A 27,985-nucleotide genomic window follows, 5' to 3' on the forward strand; every position below is an offset into this window, starting at 1 on the left:
AGCTGCTTTTTTGTCCAAATCATGCTTTATACATATATTTCCGTATGTTCTTGTCAGCGCTTTAGCAAGCTGATTTCACAGACACATAGACATGCACTAGCGATGACCAAACAGTATTTGAAATGTACTAGTTTATGAAAACGCTTGATTTCAAAGGTCAATGTTTAATTCATTGCAACTACAAGTTAGTGTGTCATTGGTGTGTACACACTATGTTATGTAATATATGGTGTTTTTCATTTTGAAAGGGTAAAATACAGAAATGGAAAGTGTAGATGCAGTACAGCCAGTTAAGAATGTCAAGATATGTTATATCACTACATAACCTAATGCGTGTTAATGTATACTTAAGCATGAGCAAATTTGTAAAATTATGCAGAAAGTATGATAATATTATTTTATTGTGTGTGAAATTAGGGTATATAAAATTCTGACTTTGAAATTTAATTAAGCATGACAGAAATGTAATTTCCACCATAGAAAGATATCAAACACTGCATAATTTGAGATGTGATGGAAATAACATGGTGGATGCTTCTGAAAAAATGGCATAAATATCCATAATGGAGAAAAAATTATATGAGTTTAGAACATCAATTTATTTATTTATTTATTTATTTGATAAACTATTACTTTAAATCTATTTTTTCTATCATCTTCCTGAAGTCTGACTGTTGTGGATCATCATGGCTAAACGTGTTGCTGTGATTGGAGGAGGAACCTCTGGACTGGCCTGCATCAAATGCTGCCTGGACGAAGGCCTGGAGCCAGTGTGTTTCGAGACCAGTGATGACATTGGAGGACTCTGGAGGTTTCAGGTGAGATCCGTCTATACGATTGGACCCATTAAATGTGTGTATTTGAAGAAAAAAAAATAGTTCCTGAGTAGCATTAAACAACATGCTGCAAGAAAATGATCCAACTTGCATGTCTTTCCATTTCAGGAAAATCCAGATCCAGATCGTGCTAGCATTTACCATTCTTTGATTATCAACACTTCAAAGGAGATGATGTGTTTCAGTGATTTCCCAATACCTTCCCACTTCCCAAACTACATGCACAACTCTCTCATCATGGACTACTTCCGCATGTACGCTGACCACTTCCAGCTCAAACGGCACATCCGCTTCCAGGTCAGAACTGACACAGACTGTGAAGTTTTGAACTGTGTTGTTTTCAAAGAATCACAAGGTCATGTTTTGTGTTTTCTAGACAAAAGTTCTTCATGTTACACAAAGGCCAGACTTCCCTCACTCTGGACAGTGGGACGTTGAGAAAGAGTCCAAAGATGGTCAGAGAGAAAAGCAGGTGTTTGATGCTGTGATGATCTGCACCGGACACCACTGTCACCCTCACCTCCCTCTACAGGACTTTCCAGGTGCGGCACATGTGATGACTAAGCAAACAGAGTCCATGTACAAAGTGCAACAACATAATGTCAATAAAGACCAAAAACTCATAGTAAACTGTAAGTGGATGTACAAGAGTTATTAGATCTTATTCATATCCTCTGTTTAGGAATAGACACGTTTAAGGGGAAATTTTTCCACAGTCGTGACTACAAAAACCCTGAAGAATGGCGAGGGAAGAGGGTAGTTGTAATTGGCATTGGGAACTCTGGAGGAGACATTGCTGTGGAGCTGAGCAGAATGGCCAAACAGGTGATATGCCACAAATACAGTATACATAATTACAGAGTACAAATTATTTTACTCCTATCGAAGCCTCTGTTTTCCACATTACTTTAATTCCAGGTTTATTTGAGCACCCGAAGGGGATCTTGGATACTAAATCGTGTAGGAGACAATGGTGTTCCTGCAGATATGTTGTTCAATAACAGAATGGGTAATTGGATTATTCAAATGTTGCCTGTTGGATTTATCAACAATGCTGGAGAGAAACAACTCAATAAGCGGTTCAACCACAAGCTCTATGGACTGCAACCTGCTCACAGGTACTGTGAACATTGGAAGAAATAAGATGTTGGTCAGAGTTAAATTAAGCATATTATCTCTAGTATTACAGTTGAGGTCAAAACTTTACATCCCCTTTTCAGAATCATTAAAAATGTTGATTATTTTACCAAAATAAGAGGAATAATACAAAATGCATGTTATTGTTAATTTAGTACTAACCTGAATAAGATATTTCAAATAAAAGATGTTTGCATATAGACCACCGAAGAAAATAATAGTTGAAAATGTATACAAATGGTTTAAAAATTGACATTCCCTTGATTTTTAATACTGTGTTCTTACCTGAATTATCCACAGATGTTTTTTTGTTTGTTTGTTTATAGTTGTTTGTGAATCCCTTGTTTGTCCTGAACAGTTAAACTGCCCGCTATTCTTCAGAAAAATCCTTCAGTTCCCACAAATTCTTTGGTTTTCCAGCATTTTTCTGTATTTGAACCCTTTCCAGCAATGACTGTGTGATTTTGAGATCCATCTTTTCACACTGAGGACAACTGAGGGTCTCGTATGCAACTATTACAGAAGGTTCAAACACTCACTGATGCTTCAGATGGAAAAACGATGCAGCAACTTTTTGAATTCAAAGATCAGGATAAATTTAACTTATTTTGTCTTCTGGGAAACATGTAACTCTTCTGTAGCCTCTGAAAGGACAGTACTAAATGAAAAAATATGTAATATTTAGGTAAAATAAGAAAAATGTACACATTTCCATTCTGTTCGAAAGTTTTCACCCCCAGCTCTTAATTCATGGTTTTTCGTTCTGGAGCGTCAGTGAGTGTTTGAAACTTCTGTAATAGTTGCATATGAATCCTTCAGTTGTCCTCAGTGTGAGAGTATGAATCTCAAAATCATACAGTCATTGTTGGAAAGGGTTCAAATACACTAAAATGCTGGAAAACCAAAGAATTTGTGGGACTTGAAGGATTTTTCTGAAGAACAGCGGGCAGTTTAACTGTTCAGGACAAACAAGGGACTCATGAACAACTATCACTAAACAAATTTACACAGCTGTGGATCATTCAGGTAACACTATCTTTTTCAGGTCAGTACTAAATAAACAATAACATGCATTTTGTATGATCCCTCTTATTTTGGTAAAATAACATTTTTAACGATTCTGAAAGGGGGGGGGGTGTAAACTTTTAACCTCAACTGTATATGGTGTTATACAGTGCTGTTTTGTGTGTGTGTGTGTGTGTGTGTGTGTGTGTACTTGTTTTGCTACATTGTGGGGACCAAATGTCCCCACAAGGATAGTAAAACCTGAAATTTTTGACATTGTGGGGACCAGTCTGCGGTCCCCATGGGTACAAAAGCTTATAAATCATACAGAATGAGATTTTTTGAGAAAGTAAAAATGCAGAAAGTTTTCTGTAAGGGTTAGGTTTAGGGGTAGGGTTAGGGTAAGGGGATAGAAAATACAGTGTGGACAGTATACAAACCATTGCGCCTATGGAGAGTCCCCACAAAGATAATAAACCAGACTGTGTGTGTGTGTGTGTGTTTTTTTTAATCAGACTTTTAAGTCAACATCCCATGGTCAATGATGACTTGCCAAACCGCATCCTCTCCGGCACGGTCTCAGTCAAGCCAAACGTGCGAGAGTTTCGTGGATCAAGTGTGGTGTTTGAGGATGGCACCGTTGAAGATGACATTGATCTGGTGGTGTTTGCCACGGGCTACACTTTCTCATACCCCTTCCTATCTTCACATGTGATTCCTGTCACAAAGAACAAGGTATCCCTGTACAAATTCATATATCCTCCAGGACTGGAGCGTCCAACTTTAGCCGTGATTGGTCTGATCCAGCCTCTGGGAGCCATTATGCCCATCTCTGAGATGCAAGCGCGCTGGGCCACTCGTGTTTTTAAAGGTATCAATGACACTGACCTCCTACACAGAAAAATACAAGACGTACTTGTAATTGTACATAACCTGTATGAATACATGGACATGTCAGAACATTAAGTATATAGTGTTTTTGTATGTAACAAACTGTGATATTCTCACTAGGACTGTGCAAACTGCCTCCAATGAGTGCAATGATGAAGGACATTAAAGCAAAAGAGGAAACAATGGCTCAAAGGTTCTCCACACTTAACATCTCACTATGAATAGCACAGCATTTATGTAATTTCTACAGTTTAAAGTATGTAAACAGTATGACTTCTTTCATGCAGGTATGTGGCCGCCCAAAGACACACCATCCAGGTGGACTACATCCCCTACATGGATGAGCTGGCTAAACAAGTAGGTGTCGGTCCTTCTATCCTGAAGTTGCTCCTGACAGACCCTAGACTGGCTGTGAATGTCATCTTCGGGCCCTGCACCCCGTACCAGTTTCGGTTGCATGGGCCGGGACAATGGGAAGGTGCACGTCAGGCCATCCTGACTCAGTGGGATCGAGTAGCCGTGCCCCTGAAAACACGCTGTACACCAGAGCCGCGGTCACAGCGCTCCTCTCATTCACTCATATTCTCAGTGTGTGTTGCAGCGCTGCTGTCTGCTCTGTATTACAGTAGAGACAGTCTACAGGCACTCATAGCAGACCCTTCATCACTTCTGGACAAGATCAGGGCTTTTGTACCAGTGCCATTGACCAGACAGTAATCATGCAATATGAATCAGAAACATAACATTGTTTATACGTTCATTCATAAGGGTAAACTGTAGTCAACATCATATCAAAACTTACATAAAATGTATGATACTGATATGTATCAGCAAGTGCCTTAACATTTCAAGCACAGCTTGTGTAAAATGAACATTTCATTTTTCTTTCAGTTTTGTATGTAATTATATTTTTAATTAAATTAAGTATAATTGTATGGGTTTTAATTCATTAGCATGCACTAACAAACTTTTTTGTTGTGTAGACTTTCATGACTGTTTCCTAACGGACTAAAGTACACACTTACATTTTAAAGTACATTTTAAATCATTATATTTTAATAATCTTGTGCTTTAAAGAAGTGTGCTTATTTTGATGTTTTCACAAACATACAAGCACATGTAAAGTACTTGATTATAATTTGAACCTCAGTGTTAATGTAGGACTACTAAATTTGAACTTTATTATCACAACCTATAAAGGCATCCTAACTATGCAATTTGCATTGAATTTTATGCAATTGTACTGTTTTACCAACTCAAGATGGGTTTGTCAAGCACTAATGAACAGAATATGTTTACCTGGCATGGTGTGTGTTTATTGCTTCTATCAGTGCACTCTTGAGATGTTATTGCTGCTTTTATAAAGCATGCTTAATTCAGCTCTACTATGTGAGATCCAGTGGGGTAAGTTGACCCACCCCTTATATCTTGGCAACTGTAGACTTTTACTGTTATGTGTTCATGTATTTTAGAATCACACATCATTTCTGCAAGACTGTGTAAAGGAGAGACACATGGAAGGAGTGAAAGGCATCCATTCACTTCAAACACTGTAATTTTGCATCAAAGGAAATTTATCCAGGTCTAGACATTTTTTATGATGCATATAGGTGATTTAGCATATAAAACCATGCAAATCATTTAGCCTGAATTGGTAAACTAGCTATTTTTTCCAAAATGCCAGCTATGGGGCAAAGTGAGCCAAATGCTGTGGGGTAAGTTGAGCCAGCACTTCAACTTACCCCACCATGAGGTGCTGAAGTTAAGTTAAATCTTTAAAGTATAAACTAGTATTTTAATGTAATATTACACAACTGGTTTAGTTTATTATATATATAGATATTGTGTAGTTTATTTGATAGGGACAGTGTACAAGTGCATCAGATTCTTCTCTGAGAACCAGAAGATGCTTTCCATCACATTATAATCATATATATCTTTCCACCTATAGTCTGTAATGGCCTGTTCAACATTGCAGAAAAGCTACCACACTGTAAAAAATAAAAAACACAATTTGTTGAGTCAGCTTAAAATAATTTGTTACCCTGCTGCCTTAAAATTTTAAGTTCAGTCAACTGAAATAAGTTTAGTCAACTTGAAATGATAAGTTGTACTAAGTAACAACTTAGATATTTGTGTTTGTGTTTAAACTTAACAGATGGGTAAGTAACCCAGCTGCCTTAAAATTTTAAGTTGAATCAACTCAAATAACTAAGTTGTCACTTAGTATAATTTAACATTTCAAGCTGAATAAACTTTTTTGAGTTGACTGAACTTAAAATTTAAGGCAGCCAGGTTACAAATTATTTTAAGTTGACTCAGCAAATTGGTTTTTTTTTTACAGTGCATGCCAAGAATCTTTTGACTAAAATGTTTATTAGTTTCAGTGACATTTATTGACTCGGGTCAACTTACCCCTAACCTGGAGCAAATTGTACCACAGGAACGCGTTTTTATAAGAAGCCATATTTTTAGAACCCTTTGTCATAGATACATTCAGATCGTTTAAAATTACAGGAAACACTGCTCTGCACTTTTTGTGTGTCTCGCTTATTTAACACACCTGATTCAGATCATCAGCTCATTAGGAGAGAGATCTATGAACTGAACTGAGTGTGTCAGATAGGAGACACATACAAAATATGCAGAGCAGTGGATCCCTAGCACCAGGATTGAAAACCACTTACGTAGTTGAACATTGACCCAACAAGGTGATGGTTAAATGAATCTCTGCCCCCTTTTCAGCCCAGGGGTTGTGGTGAAGCCTTCATATTTTTTTGAAGTGAGTAATCGTCACCCATTTTTTCCCCCTCGCTGCTTCACACTTGGTAAGATACAATGCCACAAACCTTTTATTGATACTAATGTAACTACATTATTGGCTGGTCTTTGCTATTTTATATTACTTTAATTCGTTTATATATTGTTATCTGTTAAAAAGTTAACTGTTAATCCAAACGGACTGCAGATGATTTCACTGCATTTCCATATTTGGTACACTAGTGATGACATAACACAATATTTCAAGCGGACTGCAAGATAATAAAGTCATACGTGTGCAGCGATTATCTATCTAGTATGCTAGTATCTGCAGTGCGTATGTTACAAAAATGATTACATAAGAATAACAGGTTGTTGTAAACAATAACAGGTTCCCTTGTCAAAAAGAAGTGTAATTAACTGTACTGAACATGCACCTGTAATATGCTTTAAATCAAAAAAGGCTATTTTAAAAAAAGTACTTGCAGATATATAATGGAATATATTAATGAAACCAAAGGTTAGATATTTGAAGAGAGTACAAGTGCACATTTTAACATCAAATTAAAGGTTTTACTTCAAAACATTTGTCAACTTTTGTCATGCTCTGAAGAAGTACACTTATTTTGATGTTTTGACTAATTAAAGTACATGCAAAGATTATAGTTTGAACTGTTAAGTGTCCAGAAACATTACATTCAGTTTGCACCTAAGTATATTTTAAATTATGTTATTTTTATAAGTACTCTTTTTTTTTTAAAGTATGCTAAAGTTGTTACTACGATTCATTGTTGCTACCACATTAGTAAACTGTGAATTACCTCTATTGACCAGCACTGTCTTTAAACAAAATGTTCATTAAATAAAATGTTTATATGCTATTTACTGTGATTTAAATCTTTGTGTGTGTGTGATTTTACTTTTTGATTTTTTTTTTTTTTTTTTTTTTCTTTTCTTTTCTTTTCTTTTTTTTTTCAGACACTGAAATAAGTAAGGGATAATGTATATCTAGTCAGTTGGGTGTATCTCATTAAACGCAAAGCTTCTGTGAAGAAAAACAGTTCCTAGCAAGCACACAAACTAACTTTCTAGACGAACAAACAAGTACAAACAAGACAGACAGTTAGGCTTATAGGATAATCATTTGTTGGGAAGGTTACTTTAGAAATGTAATAGGTTACGGATTAGAAGTTATCCAATATCCTTTAAGTGCCCCCCCCATTATGTGAAATTATGAACACTTTGGAATACAGACCTAAGGTTGGACTCTTTTTTTCTTAAAGAAGACAATATGCAGATTACTGCAAAAGTGGAATTATTGTAAAATATCAAAGTTATATAAACTTTTTTATAAAAGAGCCGTAAATCACTGACAAGATACTTTAAATCTCTTATTTATTTCTACCACCTGCATCTGCCTAAAGTTTGTCAGGTCATCATGGCTAAACGTGTTGCTGTGATTGGAGGAGGAACCTCTGGGCTGGCCTGCATCAAATGCTGCCTGGATGAAGGTCTGGAGCCAGTGTGTTTCGAGACCAGTGATGACATTGGAGGACTCTGGAGGTTTAAGGTGAGATATGTCTATATGATTAATCAGAGGATCAATAAACAAGATGCTGCAGGAAACTGAATTAGTTTGCTTCACATCTTTACGTCTTAGGAAAGTCCAGATCCAGATCGTGCTAGCATTTACCACTCTTTGATTATCAACACTTCAAAGGAGATGATGTGTTTCAGTGATTTCCCAATACCTTCCCACTTCCCAAACTACATGCACAACTCTCTCATCATGGACTACTTCCGCATGTACGCTGACCACTTCCAGCTCAAACGGCACATCCACTTCCAGGTCAGAACTGACACAGACTGTGAAGTTTTGAACTGTATTGTTTTCAAAGAATCTCAAGTTCATGCTTTGTGTTTCCTAGACAAAAGTTCTTCATGTTACACCAAGGCCAGACTTCCCTCACTCTGGACAGTGGGACATAGAGACAGAGTCCAAAGATGGTCAAAGAGAGAAGCAGGTGTTTGATGCTGTGATGATCTGCACCGGACACCACTGTCACCCTCATTTCCCTCTACAGGACTTTCCAGGTGATCACTAAGCAAACAGAGTCCATGTGCAAAGTGCAACATAATACCAGTGAACTCTGTTGTAACAGTAAGAGAAAAGTCTCTCTCACTCTTATGTTAAATACAAATAGTATTTATGACAAGTAAGTTTACAGAGCTTGCAAAGAAGAATTCAGCATTAATATGTTAAGTACACATATGCAATCACACTTAAAGGGGTCATCAGATGCCCACTTTCCACAAGTTAATATTATTCTTTAGGGTCTTAATGAAAAGTCTATAATATACTATGGTTAAAATATCTCAATGGTAATGTAAAAAACACCCTTTGTACCTTGTCAAAATCAGCTCTTTAGAAATCAACCCATTCTGTTGCATGTTCCTTTAAATGAAAATGAGCTCTGCTCACCCCGTCCCTCTCTTCTGTGGAGTGATGAGTCGTGCTCTGTTTACTTTAGCCACACTTAGCCGTGTTTAGCTGCTAAACTTGCTAACTAGCACATTATTTGGAAAGGCTACTGCAAAGATTCATTAAAAAAAAACTAAATACTCACTTCTAAGTGAAGCTGGATCACGTTTGATTTGCTGGAGAAATGCTGCTGGTGCTCCAGGGCAGCAATAGAGACTTGCTGCCACCAATAAATACACAGAAATGCTGTTGTGATCATGTAAGATATGCTGCTGCTGCACAAAAAGGCATATCTAGACAGGTGGAGCTGGGGAGGTGGAGGGTTTCAGAGGAAATCTAAAAGTTGCAGGGTCAGCTTACAGCAAACACTGAATCAAAATATTTAAATGTTGAACAAGCAAGCTCATTGGCTGCAGAATCAGCAGAAGTCAATTATCTTGTGCCGTGTAAATAATATGATAACTAGCAGATTGCGTGTAAAGGTTTCTTATTCAAATCCTCTCTTTAGGAATTAACACATTCAAGGGGAAATTCTTCCACAGCCGTGATTACAAAAACCCTGAAGAATGGCGAGGGAAGAGAGTAGTTGTGATTGGCATTGGGAACTCTGGAGGAGACATTGCTGTGGAGCTCAGCAGAATGGCCAAACAGGTGATATGCCACTATACATTAAGACTGTAATGTACACTTATAAGCCAAAACATTATGACCAATCTCAGTTGAAGCAAATATCGCTGACCATCTCTTAACAAGGTCGCATATTAATGTCAGGTTAGAGTAGATGGTAAGCAAATAGTCGGTTCTCATAGTCAACGTGTTGGATGCAAGAGAAATGGGCAAGAATAAACATCTGGGGTGCGTTTCTCTAAAGCATTGTTAGCCAACTATGGTTGCAAGTTCCATCGTTACCAACACAGTTCAAATTGGAAAATTCCAATGAGCATTTGCAAACAGCATCACAAATTTACATGGTTGGATCTATAACTCTCAACCTGTGAGTAGAAGCACAGGTTCTTGTTAATATGACGTGGACTAAAGAGATCAGCTAACATGCTGTACAGTCTGTATCCTTGATGAATCAAGCAAAAGTCATCAGGTGCCATGTTCAATACAGCAGCATCGCTGAGATCGCAAATAAAGTAATTAGCAGAAGTTATTACTGCACCACATGCGTGTGATATCATTAACAATGATCCTATATTGTTGAACCAATGTGGTTCAAAAGACGTAGTTGCCACTGTGTTCAGGAAACAGTTGTGACGAGCTAGTTAGTTTCTACAACAGTCATCATGCAATGGTAGTTAATCAACGAAGTTACATTGTTGTATGGAAAATTCAACTCTGAGCGACTTTCACAAGGCCCAAGTTGTTATGGCAAGGCAACTGTGTCAAAGTATCTCTCAAAGAGTAATGCTTTGGTCCAATGGCGGTCCAAGGAGGGACCAACAACAAACCAGTAGACAATCCCATTGGGTCTGAGCCAACAGATGGTCTACTGTGGCAGTAGTCACATAAAATTTTAATGATGGTTATGGGAGGAATGTGTCACAACACACAGTGCATCACACTCTGCTGCATATGGGACTGCACAGACGCAGATCAGTCATACCCCTTTTCCACCAGCATGAACCGGTAGCGGGTGCTATTCCAGGTTTAGTAGGTTCGGCTGGCAACCCTTCTAAGAACCGGTTTCCCTTTTTACTGGCTAGAGAGCCACCACAGAGCCAGGTCTCGGGTCATTAAATACGTCTCATCTTTCCCAGCAATGCAAGTGCGGCAGCCCCAAACACAAACACACCAGGCTTGCTCTAGATGCATTGGTGCCATGCAGACCAACCGGCGCACGACACCAAAGCTTTAGCTGTACTTTGGCGCAGTGGCAGAATGTCATCTGGTCCGATAAATCCTGTTTTCTTTTACATCACATGAATTGCCATGTATGTGTACACTGTGCACCTGGGCAAACCTTGGACCCAGCCATTCATGTGGATGTAAATTTGACACATGCTACCTATCTCAAGGTCTCCAAATTCCCTAGATCTCAATCCAGTTGAGCATCTGTGGCATGCGCTGTGTTTGATCCACTGTGGCTCCACATTGCAACCTACAGAACAGAAGGATCTGCTGCTAATGTCTTGGTGTATCTTTAAGGGTATTTTAAAGTCCATGCCTTGGTGGGTTGTCGACGTTTTGGCAGCACACAGAGGACCAACTTCATATTAGGTGGTCATATATTTTGACTCATCGGTATAGAAATTATTATACTTTTATAGAAACCTTTGTGTTCCACATTAGATATATTCTATCTATATTACAGTACATTTTTCTTCCCACCAATCACATTGTTTGATAAATTATTATTTTACTTTAAAAGAATACCTTATCCAAAAGGGGCAATAAACTACATGAAAGTTATCCAGGGGCACTGTTAGGGTTTCTAGGCCTCTTGGACAATTTTTGCTTTAGCCTCCATTGAAATTGTGGATTATTTTCCACAGAAGACAGAAAGTCTTATTTTGAAAAAAAATTATCAATAGAAAACGATGACAAAATCTTCTATTTAAGATCATTTGTGTCTTTACTTTAGGTTTATCTGAGCACCAGAAGGGGATCTTGGATAGTGAATCGTGTCGGAGACAAAGGTGTTCCTTCAGATATGATTTTTAATAGAAGAGCACTAAAGTGGTTTCTTCGATTGTTGCCTGTTAGATTACTTAACAAATGGAGAGAAAAACAGCTCAATAAACGATTCAACCACAAGCTCTATGGGCTGCAGCCTGCACACAGGTACTGTGAACACTGGAGGCAACAAGACTGTTGAAGTTAAACTAAGCACATTCTCTTCAAAATTATATTTTACTGAATAGTGATGTTTTGTGCGTGTGTGTGTGTGTTTTTTTTTAATCCGGCAGAGTTTTCAGTCAACATCCCACATTAAATGATGACTTACCAAACCGCATCCTCTCCGGCACGGTCTCAGTCAAGACAAATGTTCAAGAGTTTCGTGGATCAAGTGTGGTGTTTGAGGATGGCACTGTTGAAGATGACATTGATCTGGTGGTGTTTGCCACCGGCTACACTTTCTCATTTCCCTTCCTATCTTCACATGTAATTCCTGTCTCAAAGAACAAGGTATCCCTGTACAAATACGTATATCCCCCAGGACTGGAGCAACAGACTTTAGCCGTGATTGGTCTGATCCAGCCTCTGGGAGCCATTATGCCCATCTCTGAGATGCAAGCGCGCTGGGCCACTCGTGTTTTTAAAGGTATCAAACATAAAACTGACCTCCGTCACTCTAAATACGAAGGTTCTTCACTAGCATTTATGGTTTTATGAAGAACATCTAACATCTGTTGAATCTTTCAAATTCACAAAAGGTTCTTTATAGTAAAAAAAAGCTTAATCTTTTCTTTTTCATGAAGTTACCCTTAAAGCATATTAATCTTTTGCATTTCATTTTAAAGTAAACTAAACAGTGTTTTTGTATGTAACAAACTGATATTCTCACAAGGACTGTGCAAACTGCCTCCAGTGAGTGCAATGATGAAGGACATTAAAGCAAAAGAGGAAGCAATGGCTCGAAGGTTCTCCACACCTAACATCTCACAGGACTAAATAACACAGCATTTACATAATTTCTACAGTTTAAAGTATGTAAACAGTTTGACTCTTAATCACATTCTCATGCAGGTATGTGGCCGCCCAGAGACACACCATCCAGGTGGACTACATCCTCTACATGGATGAGCTGGCTGAACAAGTAGGTGTTCGTCCTCCTATCCTGAAGTTGTTCCTGACAGACCCTACACTGGCTGTGAACATCATCTTCGGGCCCTGCACCCCGTACCAGTTTCGGTTGCACGGAACGGGCCAATGGGAAGGTGCACGTCAGGCCATCCTGACTCAGTGGGATCGAGTAGCCGTGCCCCTGAAAACACGCTGTACACCAGAGCCACAGTCACAGCGCTCCTCTCATTCACTCATATTCTCAGTGTCTGTTGCAGCGCTGCTGTCTGCTCTGTATTACAGTAGAGACAGTCTGCACACACTCATAGCAGACCCTTCATCACTCCTGAACAAGATCAGGGCTTTTGTACCATTGCCACTGAGCACACAGTGATCATGCAATATGAATCAGAAACATAACATAGTTTATATGAAATACACCATCATAGTAATTGTCCATCCATTAGCGTAAACTGTAGTCAACAGTTTATATAACACAACAGTTTATATAACAGACTTATATAAAATGTTTGATACTGATATTTATCAGCAAGTGCAGTTTGTGTATAATAAACACTTCATTTGATTGTAAAATAACTGATTTTATGAGAACGTAATGTGTATGTAATTTTCTTTTTTTATTATCAAACTCTTTTGTGTTCAATTCCAAGTATTATCTTAATTATGCATCACTTTAGACTTATGTCTCTTTAGCATGTTAGTTTTCCCAAAATATATTGTTATTGATCATTGTAATGGCGTTTAAATTGTTGCAGTTCAAATCTTAAAAGTCTATATATTTTTTAAAACTACCTGTAGATGAATATTAATGAAATAAAAGGCAACTTAAGTGTACTTAAAGTAGATGTTCATGAGTTTCTAAAGCAAAAGTAACCAGAAAGTTACTTTTAAAAGTAATGCATTACAATATTGTATTACTCCATAAAAAAAGTATCTAATTGAGTTACTTAGTTAAGTTTTATGGAAAGTAATGTGTTACATTACTTTTGCATTACTTTTTCTAATCTGGGCTGGGCTTGCATGTTTGTTCTTGTTTTTTTTTTTTTTTTAAATCTATTTTTTGGCAAATGTAAAAACCTTTTCACACCAAAACTTTTGCTAGTATGGTTGATTTTGATCATCGAAGGTCAGCAGCAAAGACGTTGGTTAATAAAATGGGATTAAATATATAAAGCATATTTGTGATATTTAACTGATTTAATATCAGTTAAACATTTCAGTTTTTTTTTTGTTTGTTAGTTTTTTTTTTTTAATTTTGAGGTATACTGAATCTGTTTTTGTGCAAGTGAGACGAGTAGATGCATGTTGACATTTAGTCTAGAACTAGAGTAAGAATCATGTTTACACAGCGCACACAATGCCTCTGCACTTTACTCCCAATTTCTCTCAACATGGGGACAGACGAGCTGTCAGTCAGTAAATGGGAAAATAAAATAACTGGCTTTACTTATTTGAAAAAGCAACTCAAATATTTTCTCATAAACTAAAAAGTAATGCATTAAATAGTTACTTGAAAAAAGTAATCTGGTTACATAACTTGTGTTACCCCCAGTGTTGGGGAAAGTTACTTTTAAAAGTAATGCATTACAATACTGCGTTACTCCCTAAAAAGTAACTAACAACGTTACCTAGTTATTATTCATGGAAAGTAATGCATCATGTTACTTTTGCATTACTTTTTCTCATTTGTGCTGGGCTTGCTCATCTGTTTTAATATAGGAATGTAAAACCCCTTTTACACCAAAAGTAAAATGAATAAGCCTCAGCCCTGGTGAAAAAAAACAGCATATGCTGGTAGTTATGTTTTGATGCTGGGATGCTGGTTAGGTATGTTTTGGTGCTGGTTTAAGCTGGTCCTTTGCTGCTTTATGCTGGTCATGTTGCTGGTCAAGGACCAGCATAAACCAGCACCAAAACATACCTAACCAGCATATGCTGTTTTTTTCACCAGGAAGGTTGAAGGAAATTCTCAACATGGCGACTGTCAATCAATAAATGATAAACAAAGTAACTCAGAAATGTTTTTGTAAATTAAAAAAGTAATGCGTTACCTTACTAGTTATCTGGAAAAAAAAGTAATATGATTACATAACTCACGTTACTCGTAATGCCATACCCCCAAAACTGTTTTAACACCATTAAGTACACTTTTAAATAGTGCACTCTGTAGTAGTGTCTAATTAAATGTTTAATTTTAAAGTACATTATAAAAATGTTTTAAAAGTCTTTTGTCATGCATCAGAGAAGTTCGTTTATTTTTATGTTTATTGCGTGTTTATTGCTCTTATCAGTGCACTTTTGAGATGTTGTTCCTGCTTATATAAAGTGTGCTGCACTGTGCACAATGTGCGATGTAGTAAGTAGAGCAATGTGAATGTAACACATTTTTATATTAACTACGATAAAGAAACTATGTAAGGTGACACTGAAATATAATTTTTCCTCCCATCTAGTTTTCCATTACCATGCAGAGGTGTTCTGTAATAAGATAAAACTAACAAAACATAAAAACGAATACGTTTTGTGCCATAATGCTTCCTGTAACCATCTGCAGATGTTGTTTGCATATGTTTAAGAGGGCTGTGTGGTGAAGAAATGTAGAAATTAAAACTTAATATCTAATGCTAAATGTGGACATTATCTACTTGAACACTGACCGGATTGAGTAACAAATAATTGAATCTCTGCCTCTTTTACAACACTAAAGTGGGTGTGGTGAAAGTTTTCCATGACTCTGAACTGAGTATCTTAAATGTATTCACTTGCCGCTTCACACTTGGTAAGATGCAATGCCACAAACTTTTTTTATATACACACTAATGTAACTTTTCGGCTGTCAGCGACCATTTCTATCATTGTTGCTTAAAAACAAAATCTGTTAGTTAATGCGAATGGATTGTAGAAGCTGTATGTTACATGATATCTTAGATGCGTCACAACCGGAAGCTCCTGTAAGACTTTTACCAGGTCGATTTCCACATAGGACAACACTAGTGATGATGCAACAGAGCCAAATGCGTGCAACGATTGGGGGCGTATACTATCTACTGCGTAAGGATTACATAAGAACAATAACGGACCACTACATTGCGTTATGCTTAGGTTCCCTTGTCAAAAATAAGTGTAATTAATTGTTTTGAATATGCACCTGTAGTGTATTTCAAAACTTAAATGTATATTTGAAACAGTGCTTGCAGGTATTATAATATTAACAAAAAGGCAGTGTACTTACAGAGTGTAAACATTTTTAACGTCAAATTACAGGTTTTACTTTAAATCATTATGTTTTTAAATCATCATGTGCTTCTGTCGTGCTTCAAAGAATTACTTATCCTGATGTGGTGACTAACATAGTAAAGCACATGTAAAGATTAGAATTTTAACTGTAGTTTGTTATTCAATATAATGCTTAATGTATTTTAAAAGTACTAAACTGCAACTAAATTGTTAGGTAAATGAGATATTTTAGAACAATGTACAAATGTTTGAAACTGATATTTATCTGTAAGTGCCTTAGCATTCAGACAGTTTTTGTGTATTGAACATTTAATTTGATTGCAAAATAATTTAGATTTTATATGCATGTAATGTGTTTAAATTCAAATTCAAATTCACTTTCAACTTCTGCAGTTGATAGCATGTCTCTTTAGCATGTTCATTTTCTCAAAATATATTATTACTGATTGTATTTAAATAGCATTATATTTCAAATCCTAAACGTATATATATTTGATAAAACTACTTGTAGATAAATATTAATGAAATAAAAGGCAATGTAAGTGTACTTAAAATAGACTTTCATAACTGTTTCTTAACCAGTGTTGGGAAAATGTAACTAAGTAACTATTTGCATTACTACATTACTTTTGTGTTGCTTGTTTGTTTATGTAGTCTAACATAGTAAAGTGTGTTATTCACTATTATGCTTAAAGTTAATGTATTTTATAAGTACTAAACTGCAGCCAAAGTTTTATACAATATTTCACAGCTTTGGCCTATAGTAGGTAAAATCATCTTCTTTAACAAAGTTGAGATGTATGACATACAGGAACGAGTTCAAATCTTATTTTTTTTTTTACCTGCATCTGCCTGAAGTCTGACTGTTGTGGATCATCATGGCTAAACGTGTTGCTGTGATTGGAGGAGGAACCTCTGGACTGGCCTGCATCAAATGCTGCCTGGATGAAGGTCTGGAGCCAGTGTGTTTCGAGACCAGTGATGACATCGGAGGACTCTGGAGGTTTAAGGTGAGATATGTCTATATGATTGGGCCCATTGAAGAAATGAAGGAAGCCAAACACTGAACCCTAAAGGCACAGTTCACTGCAGAACTTCGATAAACAAGATGCTGCAGGAAAATTAACCAGTTTGCCTCACGTCTTTTCATTTTAGGAAAATCCAGATCCAGACCGTGCTAGCATTTACCACTCTTTGATTATCAACACTTCAAAGGAAATGATGTGCTACAGTGATTTCCCCATTCCTGACCGCTTTCCAAACTACATGCACCACACCCTCATCATGGACTACTTCCGCTTGTACGCTGACCACTTCCAGCTCAAACGGCACATCCGCTTCCAGGTCAGAGCTTAAAGTTTATGATGATACATTAAACTGTGAAGTTATAAATATACTCTACTGTATTTCAAAGAATAATAAGTTTATGTTTTGTATTTCTTAGACAAAAGTCCTTCATGTTACACCAAGACCAGACTTCCCTCACTCTGGGCAGTGGGATGTAGAGACAGAGTCCAAAGATGGTCGGAGAGAGAAGCAGGTGTTTGATGCTGTGATGGTCTGCACCGGACACCACTGTCACCCTCATCTCCCTCTACAGGACTTTCCAGGTGCGACACATGTGATAACTAAGCAAACAGAGTCCATGTGCAAAGTGCAACAACGTAATGTCAATAAAGGCAAAACACAGTAAACTGTAAGTGTACAAGAGTCTTTAGGCCTTATCACAAGTCTGTTGGCTGCAGAATCAGCAGAGGCAGCAGAGTTTCATGTGTGGAATAGTCTTATATGTACAGTGGAGATCAAAATTAGAGAACAATCTATAATATTGTAAATCTTCATCGCTCAGTATTTGAAGGAATATTAGCTGTAGTTATACCACTGTTCTACTAAATATCCAAGGCATTTCAACAAAAGCCTTTATTTTGTGGAAACACAGTAATCAAAACTAGAGAACAGTAACCACGATAGCACGAAAGAAGATTGCAACCAAAATTTTGGAGGGCTACAGTTGTTAGAAATTAGTAGTAAGTGTAGAGGTCCTTGCTTTGAATGATTTCAGCACATCTGTGGCCGCAGGACATCACCGGTTTCTCAGACTGTGCTGATGTGATCTTCTCCACTCTTCTTCCACCCTTTTCCATAGTTTGGTAACTGTAGTGTGTTTCTTACATTTTCAATCGGGTTTAGTTCAAGACTTTGGCCCGGCCATTTCATTTTTTCAGTGTTCTTGGCTTTAAGGAACTGCTGTACCTGTTTTGCAGTGTGACTGGGGCATTGTCTTCCATGAAAGTTGCAGGGTAGTTGGGAGATGCTTGCAGGGAAGGAACTGCATGTTGCTGAAGAAGGTTCTGATGAACATTTGCATTCACACTGCCATGTATCTGCTTAATTCACTGACTTCTTTACACACTTGGGCTTCAGTCTTGAACAAAATGTTTCCCATCTGACCCCAATAAATTCAACTTGCTCTCAAAACTAAAGTGAATTTTTGACCAGTTCTCCTCTCTCCACACAACATGTTCCTCAGCAAAGGTGAGCTAGACTTAGATTCTCTCTGCTGATGAAAGGCTTGGTTACTGCAGAGTGCACTTTCAGTCCGACTTCTCTTAAACATTCTGATGCAGATCTTTACCCTGTTCAGCACTAAGGCCCCGATCAGACAGAACGCGTTTTTGCAGCGAGAGGCGCCTTTTTTGAATTGTTTTCTATGGGCAGTGAGCGTTATGCACGCTGTTTATGCGCCCCGGGCGCCTCGCGTTTTAACCGCCTGCTGCGCCTTGCTTTTTTGCCGGAGCGCTCTGAGCGCCTGAAGTTGAAAAAAAAGCAACTCTGAGCAGAAAAGCGCCCGACATCATCGCGGTTTTTTCCATTATCCAATCGAATGGATGGAGAGGCGGGCCTTCTGTTGTGGTGACGAAAGTTTTACTGTTGCTTAAAAAGTCCGGAGACTGCAGTGATGGAGGAGAAACTTTTGGTGTCTATCGCGGGTTACCCGGAGCTGTGTTTTTTAAAGGTTTTTGCTGATATGACAGTTTACTAAACAGCTAAAAAACCAAAGATTTTAGAGTGCTCGCGCTATAATCCTTTGATTAGATTGACAGGACGGCTGATTTGATGGTTGCCTAGCAACATAAAAAAACGCAACGCACTTCTCTTTTTTTAAAAGTCACCAGAAAAGGCAGTGCGGTGCGCCTCGCGTTTTCAGAACTAAAAAACGCGTTCGGTGTGATCGGGGCCTAAACCAGCGAGCAATTCCAGCTGCAGTGTTGAACCGATTCCCCATTGAGAGTCTCTGCATTATCATGTCTTCTCATGCTTTTGCCTTACGTGGACCAACCAGCCTTTTGGGGGACCTGAATTAATTGTCACTGTAAACCTGCAATATTCAAGAAATCACAGATTTGGAACAACCAACTTCTCTTGCAGTGGCTGAAAGGGTCATGCCTTTGGCCTTTATCTGGACAACCTCCTGTCGCTGTCACTGTCATGGACTTTGTTGTTGTGTTTTCATTCCTCATGTTCCCTTGACCTAGTTTCTTTCTCCCCTTGATCATGTTATTCTGTTTACCTGTGTCTAGTTAATTATCCTCATTTACCTGTGTATTTTAGTTGCTCTCTTTTGGTTCATTATTGTCCGGTCTTAACGTCGGTGTGAACATGTGTTTCCTGCCTTCCTTGTGTGGATTACCTTCATGTGGATTTATTAAAGACTGTTTGCCGTCATTTTTTTAATCTTCGTGCATGTTCTTTCCACACCAGACAGAAGACTGGACCACCCAAAAATCGATTATAGTGGTCAATTCTTCATGATTGCCCGAGAAGACAACAACTTTCTCAATTTCGCCAGAGACTTCAGCTTTTGATGATGACTCACTGATGTCTCTTTTCTGAATCAAGGCAAATTATCGCCCCATTCACCTCCTAGACACAACGAGACTGAGCTGGAGGAACGCAATCATCCTGTGTTTGGCGAACGTCCGTCCCTGATCAAGAACATAGCACGACCCAGAGCCCAGCCCACCATCACCCGGCTGCACAGAGCAACAGCCTAAGCCCACCACAGACAGAGAGCCAATGCCCACTGTGACCAACGAGCCATTGCTGCAGAGAGCGACAGGGCTGAGGGTCACCCTTAGCCTCAATCGATGTCTGACCAGTGGCGAAAGCCATCAAAAATGCACACGAAGGTGGTTTAAGCTGTGGAGCATGAGGGCGTGGGGTAAAGCCCCACTCACTGCACCACTGCTGGGGGTGAGCTGCCACTGGACTCTAAGAACATAACAGACTTCTGTTTGGATTTATATGTGGATATGCCCATGTTTCTCTCACCTTCTTCTGAACTGTCAGTCGGCCCTGAATTCTTTGTCTGTGCTGTTTGTGAACTATCTGTCTGTCCAGTCATGACCACGGAGGATGTGCCCCTGAACATGATCCTCCCACTGCTGGGAATTGCTATCTGGTGTGTGTGGGCAGGACACACCTTCCCAGGACCCCCTAACGAACCTGAACTCCCACCCAGGCTCCCTCTCCCACCTCCTCTTCCCCTATCATTCTCACCACCACCACTGCTGCATCCTGTCAGCCCCTCAGCTCACCCTGAGCCCACCATCTGCCAGTCTGCCAATCTCCGTCGGCATCAGGGCTCTAGGATCCCTTATCTCCACCTCTGGCCTCTGAGTTCTGGACTATGCCTCGGCCCGTCGACCCTGTGGCTCCACCATGGCTCCCAGCTCCCTCCTCTTCAGTGTGGCCCGTCAGTCCACCAGCTCCGTGGGGCTCCCTCGTCCGTCCAGCTCCGCCTTGGTCAGTCATCGACCATCCGCCACTTCGGGACTCCACTCCTCCTACTTCACCTCATATATCCCTCTGGCTCTGTCAGGGTCCTCCTTCCCTCCAGCTCCACCTTGGTCCTCTGTCATTCTGGCTCCACTGCAGCCTTCCAGATCCACCTCCGCCTTGGTTGCCTGAGCCATCCGCTCTGCCTTGGACCTCCAGATCCTCCCCGTTGACCTGGCTCATCTGCTCACCGTCTCCACCTTGGGCTCCCGTTGGCCCCGTGGCCCCGTGTAGTCATCAGCCCTTCTTCCATCTATCAGCTCCACCATGGGTCGCCTTCATGGCTGCATCCTGGGTCTTGCTTGGCTCCTCCTTCTCCAAGGCCCTCATGTGTTCTCCCTGGCTCCTCCCTCCATCTGATCCACTTTGGCTCCTCCTGTCTCTGTCCTGGCCTCTCCCTCCATCCGATCCGCCTTGGCTTTAAGCCCCCCTCCGTCCCACCCTTTGTTGTTTCATTGGCGTGAGGTTGCGCCTTCTGGGAGGGGAGGCCTTCAGTTACCTTAGAGCGGCCCGTCATCTTGCAATCTTCATAAATAAGGAAATTATTGTGAAATTGTGTTCTCTAATTTTGATCAGAGTTCTTTTCTTTTCAAATATCTAATTGAAGTTTTTATACTGTGCTTCAGAATACAATTAATTTATGAAATAAGCTTAAAAAATTGCCCTTCAACTCCTGTTAGGATAACTTTAGCAGTGACCTTTAGGAAATTATACTTTATTCTTTCATCTCCAGTGTATGCTTCCATTTTATAGTGTATATGGTACATATGTTTAAAATTCTTTCTTTAGGAATAGACACGTTTAAGGGGAAATTCTTCCACAGTCGTGACTACAAAAACCCTGAAGAATGGCGAGGGAAGAGGGTAGTTGTGATTGGCATTGGGAACTCTGGAGGAGACATTGCTGTGGAGCTGAGCAGAATGGCCAAACAGGTGATATGCCACAAATAGAGTATACAAAATTCTAGTGTGTTATTGTACACGTACAGAAGCCTCCATTATTCCATATGACATATTTTATCTATATTACATTCCTCTTTGCAAACTCACCGATCACATTGTTTATTTTATTTCATTTTTTTACTTTTAAATAAATATTAAGTCTAAAAATGAAACTCTTTGTTTACTTACCTTTTCTTATTTTGAAGGTGGTTTTACATGCACTGCAGTGAACAGGGACTTTAAAAAAAATTACCATAAAAATGATTCGTTTGACGTTTGTTATATTTTAGGTTTATCTGAGCACCCGAAAGGGATCCTGGATACTGAATCGTGTAGGAGACCGAGGTGTTCCTCTAGATATGATGTTTATCAACAGAGCGCTAATGTCATTGTTTGGATGGTTGCCAGTTGGATTTCTTAACAATTTGGGAGAGAAACATCTTAATAAACGGTTCAACCACAAGCTCTATGGGCTGCAGCCTGCACACAGGTACTGTGAACCCTGGAAGAAATAAAACTCTGATGATGTTGGTCAGAGTTAAATTAAGCATATTCTGTTTAATGTTATATGGTGTTGTATAGTGCTGTTTTGTGTTTTTTTTAATCTGACAGAGTTTTCAGTCAACATCCCATGGTCAATGATGACTTACCAAACCGCATTCTATCTGGTACCGTCTCAGTCAAGCCAAACGTGCAAGAGTTTCGTGGATCAAGTGTGGTGTTTGAGGATGGCACTGTTGAAGATGACATTGATCTGGTGGTGTTTGCCACGGGCTACACTTTCTCATTCCCCTTCCTATCTTCACATGTGATTCCTGTCTCAAAGAACAAGGTATCCCTGTACAAATTCATATATCCTCCAGAACTGGAGCAACCGACTTTAGCCGTGATTGGTCTGATCCAGCCTCTGGGAGCCATTATGCCCATCTCTGAGATGCAAGCGCGCTGGGCCACTCGTGTTTTTAAAGGTATCAAACCTCCTACACTCAAAAAAAATGTAAATGTCAGAACATTAAGTGTACAGTGTTGTTGTATGTATCAAACTGTGATATTCTCACCAGGACTGTGCAAACTGCCTTCAATGAGTGCAATGTTGAAGGACATTAAATCAAAAGAGGAAGCAATGACTCAAAGGTTCTCCACACTTAACATCTCCCAAGACTAAATAACAGCATTTACATCATCATTTAAAGTATGTAAACAGTTTGACTCTTAATCACATTCTCATGCAGGTATGTGGCCGCCCAAAGACACACCATCCAGGTGGACTACATCCCCTACATGGATGAGCTGGCTAAACAAGTGGGTGTTCGTCCTCCTATCCTGAAGTTGCTCCTGACAGACCCTACACTGGCTGTGAACGTCATCTTCGGGCCCTGCACCCCGTACCAGTTTCGGTTGCATGGCCCAGGACAATGGGAAGGTGCACGTCAGGCCATCCTGACTCAGTGGGATCGAGTAGCCGTGCCCCTGAAAACACGCTGTACACCAGAGCCACAGTCACAGCGCTCCTCTCATTCACTCATATTCTCAGTGTGTGTTGCAGCGCTGCTGTCTGCTCTGTATTACAGTAGAGACAGTCTGCAGGCACTCATAGCAGACCCTTCATCACTTCTGGACAAGATCAGGGCTTTTGTACCAGTGCCACTAACCAGACAGTAATCATGCAATATGAATCAGAAACATAGTATAATGAAATATAAGTTGATTAGGCTAAACTGTAATTGAAAAAAAGAGATGTGACAGAAATTCTGTGAAATTCTGTAGTAATACTGATACTGATTTTTAGACTTGAAGAATTCTTTTGATATATCAACAAGTGCTTTGACGTTTGTAAAACAGTTTAAGCATAATTTACATTTTATTGTAAAACAGATTTTATGCATATTTTTGTATGTAATTGTTTTAATTGTTGAGTTACATTCAACTTCCAGCTATTATTGGCATTTAAAAATGTAACAAATATAATTTTAATAAATAAATTTGTAACTTTTTCAGCATTAAAAGAAAGTGTATATATTTTTTTACCACTACACAAGCGATTTTAACCATTGAGCATACTCGATTTTTTTCCAAGTAATATCAAAATGTATTATTTTGAAGAAATTACCAGTTATAATAGCCAAAGTATTTGTGAAAAAAATACAATTTAAGTCATTACATAAAAGAGGTTACATTTTAAAATTAATACATTGTATATATCCAGCTAGGCTAAAAGTTTGTTAGAAAGATTGTATTTGGATATTAATTTTGATATTTCTGTGATCAATAAAAATAAGAATCCATCTTTTATGTAAATGTGTATACACAAAGATATTTGGGTGAATGTGGAAAATGTTGTTAAAAGGAAAACAGCTATTATTTTTAAGATAAATTTTGATATAGAATCTGCAAAATGTTAATTATTTTGCCAAAACAAGAGGGATAATACAAAATGTGTGTTGTATTTTATTTAGTACTAACCTGGATAAGATATTTCACATAAAAGACATTTACATATAGTCCATGAGAGAAAATAATAGTTGAATTTATAAAAATGACCCCGTTCAAAAGTTTACATACGCTTGATTCTTAATACTGGTGTTTTTTTTTTCTGTTTGTTTAGTGATAGTTGTTCATGAGTCCCTTGTTTGTCCTGAACAGTTAAACTGTCCACTGTTCTTCAGAAAAATCCTTTGGGTTCCACAAATTCTTTGGTTTTCAGCATTTTTGTGTATTTGAATGATTTCCAGTAATGACTGTATGATTCTGAGATCAATCTTTTCACACTGAGGACAACTGAGGGACTCATATGCAACTATTACAGAAGGTTCAAACACTCACTGATGCTTTATAAGGAAACACAATGCATATGGAGCTGGGGGTGAAAACATTTTGAATGTGAAGATCATGCTAAATGTAACTTGTTTTGTCTTCTGAGGAACATCTTCTGTAGTACTAAATAACGAAAATTTGATATTTAGGCAAAATAAGAAAAATGTACACATCTTTATTCAGTTCAAAGGTTTCAACCTTATGTAATAGTTGCATATGAGTCCCTCAGTTGTCCTCCGTGTGAAAAGATGGATCTCAAAATCATGCAGTTGTTGGAAAGAGTTCAAATACACAAAAATGCTGAACAAACCAAAGAATTTGTGAGACCTAAAGGATTTGTCTCAAGAACAACTATCACTAAACAAAAAACAGCTGTGGATCGTTCAGGTAACAACACAGTATTAAGAATCAAGTGTATGAAAACTTTTGAACGGGGTCATTTTTTGTAAATTCATCTATTATTTTCTCTTGTGGACTATATGTAAAGATCTTTTATGTGAAATATCTTAATCAGGTCAGTACTAAATAAAAAAATAGCATGCATTTTGTATTGATCCCTCTTATTTTGGTAAAATAATTAACATTTTGCAGATTCTGCAAGGTGTATGTAAACTTGTACATTTCCCTTGGAGACCAAGGACCGCAGCACCTGTTTGATAAACATCGTCAATAAAAAGTGCTATTTTGATTAATATAGTTTTTGATTAAGGACTGCTACGTACATGAAAAGAAACCGACGGTCAAAAAAATATAAAGAGCGCCATCTGCTGCGTCTTATATATTAAAGTCGTCTCTTCAGTCGCTGACGCTGCGCAGCGCCTGTACGCGGTGACGTCAGGCTCTCGTGGATTGGCGCTCTGCCATCTTTGATTGTGCGACAGGCCGCGGCGCGAGCGGGGCCCTCTCTCGAGCGCACGAGAAACCGCCAACCGCCCGTTACTGCTCACCTCACACCGGCGGCGCGACCAGAGAGACACAAAGAGAAAGAACACGACAGAGAGAGGGAGAGAAACGCTTCTCTCTTGTTTGTAGACAAGGTTTTTGAGTCGCTAACCGCTCGGCTAGCTGGGACTAGCATAGCACGAGCTTTTGTAATCCACAGCCGGCCTCTCTCACACACACACACGCTCAAACCCACAATACAAAGGGCCAGGACACAGACCTTCTGGACGGAATAAACGATATCCTTGAAGAGAGAGACGGGACCGGCGGAGACAGGTATGTTAACGGCTAGTCAGCGTGGTGCTGCTGCTCTTTTAAAAGAAAAGACTCAGTCTGGCTAATGTTAGCACTGCCATGAGCAACGACAAATCACGCAACCAAAACCAGTTTTCTTTTCTTTCACATAGGATAGCATTAATATGGACAGGTTTCGTTTATATGTTGCTGGAAGATGATAGCCGCATAGCCCGGGACAGAATTCGGGGAGAATGAGGGTTTGGAGGCCACCTCACAGGGCCCAATAGACCAGCCATTTCTAATAAATGACTCATTTTGCCGGTAAAATACTAGTGGGGGTTGTTTGGAGAATCGTTGAATTTGATAAACCACATGTTTGATGCGTCTACACGACCTCAAACCGATAGTTATTGCTTTTTTTTAAAGCTGAAAGGTTGTAAGTAAAGGAAGGCACTGGGTGCCCTATTCTTGGTTGTGCAGAGGTAGGTTAGCCAAAGGTGATGGCTCACATGACTTTTTCAAGTACATCAAACAAAACATTAAAATCAGTGCATGCAAATGAGCAGCCACAACTTCCACTTAACAACATGCAAGTGTGCTAAGAGGTTCTCAGTAGAGCTGCATGCTTAGTTCCCATCAGGTTGACTTATGCATATGTGTGATTTAACCCTGTGCATTCTGTTGTATCATATTAGATACATGAAGCTAAAGGATCTAAAATTAATACCATGATCAAAACTTGGCTGGAAAAAATTGTTGTGCATAGTCTTCCTCTGCTTTCTGCTCTCAGATTGATTTTTGTTATACATGCTTAGCAAATAAAAGATCTTTTAAAATAAGGCTTTTGAGGGAAGTTTATTTGTACATCTCCCAATCGTAATTCTGTTGCATTACATTATATGTTTTGACTGCACACGATCTTTAATCATAAAAGGAAGAATTTAAATATTATTTTATAAGATAATTGGGACGTGAAAATGTGCACCGAATTGCATATTTTTTTGCTCCGTTTTGGCTCCATATTCTCACTGCATCATACTATATCAACCATAAAAGACTGATGTTTCAGATATGATGCAAAATCTAAAACGCTTGCAAACTTTTGTAGCTTTTCTTTTATATGTGATCTAAATATTCTATAAAAAATAGTTTTTTTCTGAATACAGCAGGCTTGATGGGGATTATACAACCTACCGTCATCTTAATGTATGCTTCATTCTTTTATGATACACGTCACATTACTCATTTCTTTTGTATGTGTTCATGAGCCTTGAAACTGTAGATCCATGAGGCTGCATTAAACTATGCAAGCCTTTGGGCTCAAAGCACAACAGAGTCTTTCAGCAGAATCAGGAACAAGTTAGATTTGATTCATCACAGTGGCAGCAGGAGGGAAGATACTTATGAGCGTCAGCAGAGGAAGACTTGATCATTTAACTTCCACTTAAAGAGCTTTACATATTCATAAGAGGAAATGCCACAGAGAATACCATTGGCTGAAATAAGACAAGCCTTGAGGGGTGCTTTTAACAAAGAAAGACAAAGAGCCACAGGAACAGGAGATCAAGTGACTGTTTTGAGGCTTCCTGGTAACTGTGAGGATTCATATTCTTAATTGATTTAAGAACGCCCCTCACCAATCTATTGAAAGGTTATTGACTTGTCTCACCCCCCAGGGGCTGCAGCTTGGTGATTTCTTGGATGCTCCTTTGGGATTGTCAGTGGAAAAGCAGTGATTGGCTTGAGTTTTTGGAAGCCAGATGGCCAGGTGATGGGGGCATGGTTGGACGTCAGAGGTTGGGGTTGAAAGAATAAAGATGTTTAATTAAAACCTCAAATGCATCTCAGTCTCTCAGACCAAGTTCTTCATGACTTAATATGAGAATGTCTGCACAATAATAACTATTGTTTACAACATGAGTGAAATGTTTCACATGCCTGGAATTGGTTATTGGAAAGTCACTTTTTCCAAGCCTTTTTCATTTTTGTCTTAGATATCCAAAGAATTAATCACACACTGTAGGGGTCTTTATCCATTCATCTGTCTCTGTCTTGCGTAAAGAGGCAGTTGAATGTTGCCCTGGCCTTTGCATGGTCCCATTGTTTGAGTTCAG

The 27,985-nt window shown here is 38.8% G+C and overlaps 2 protein-coding genes across 16 annotated transcripts in view; both read left to right on the forward strand.

Annotated features, from left to right (window-relative positions):
* The first annotated feature begins 677 nt into the window (after positions 1-677).
* LOC127182663 (flavin-containing monooxygenase 5-like) lies at positions 678-23,883 on the forward strand. Of its 15 annotated transcripts, XM_051138083.1 has the most exons (10): positions 4,587-6,697; positions 8,054-8,199; positions 8,290-8,478; positions 8,558-8,723; positions 9,620-9,762; positions 11,699-11,898; positions 12,024-12,379; positions 12,626-12,698; positions 12,805-12,835; positions 23,142-23,883. In XM_051138083.1, exons 1-10 carry the CDS (start codon positions 6,592-6,594, stop codon positions 23,538-23,540), a joined length of 1,809 nt encoding a protein of 602 aa, XP_050994040.1. In that variant the 5' UTR covers positions 4,587-6,591; the 3' UTR covers positions 23,541-23,883. The 15 variants fall into 15 exon arrangements, with proteins under 15 accessions (XP_050994046.1, XP_050994047.1, XP_050994048.1 ...); XM_051138089.1 differs by lacking the exons at positions 4,587-6,697; positions 8,054-8,199; positions 8,290-8,478; ... (3 more) ...; positions 12,024-12,379; positions 12,626-12,698 and adding exons at positions 678-818; positions 945-1,133; positions 1,213-1,378; ... (2 more) ...; positions 3,494-3,849; positions 3,990-4,062 and having other exon boundaries at positions 23,142-23,877; XM_051138082.1 differs by lacking the exon at positions 12,805-12,835 and having other exon boundaries at positions 23,111-23,883.
* A 1,638-nt stretch (positions 23,884-25,521) lies between these two features.
* prrc2c (proline-rich coiled-coil 2C) overlaps positions 25,522-27,985 on the forward strand; it is a 31,049-nt gene continuing 28,585 nt past the window's right edge. The window contains 1 exon segment of the mRNA XM_051138294.1: positions 25,522-25,910. The gene's annotated coding sequence lies outside the window, so the exon portion shown is untranslated.

Source organism: Labeo rohita, chromosome 20 (genome assembly GCF_022985175.1).
Source record: "Labeo rohita strain BAU-BD-2019 chromosome 20, IGBB_LRoh.1.0, whole genome shotgun sequence".
Lineage (NCBI taxonomy): Eukaryota > Metazoa > Chordata > Actinopteri > Cypriniformes > Cyprinidae > Labeo > Labeo rohita.

Bases quoted from the DNA above. Each gene is read 5' to 3' on its own strand.
- LOC127182663 (XM_051138083.1), top strand. From the start codon at position 6,592: ATGAATCTCTGCCCCCTTTTCAGCCCAGGGGTTGTGGTGAAGCCTTCA. The intron at 11,899-12,023 runs GTACTGTGAACA...TTAATCCGGCAG, and splicing joins GGGCTGCAGCCTGCACACAG to AGTTTTCAGTCAACATCCCA. The intron at 12,699-12,804 runs GTTCTCCACACC...ATTCTCATGCAG, and splicing joins GAGGAAGCAATGGCTCGAAG to GTATGTGGCCGCCCAGAGAC.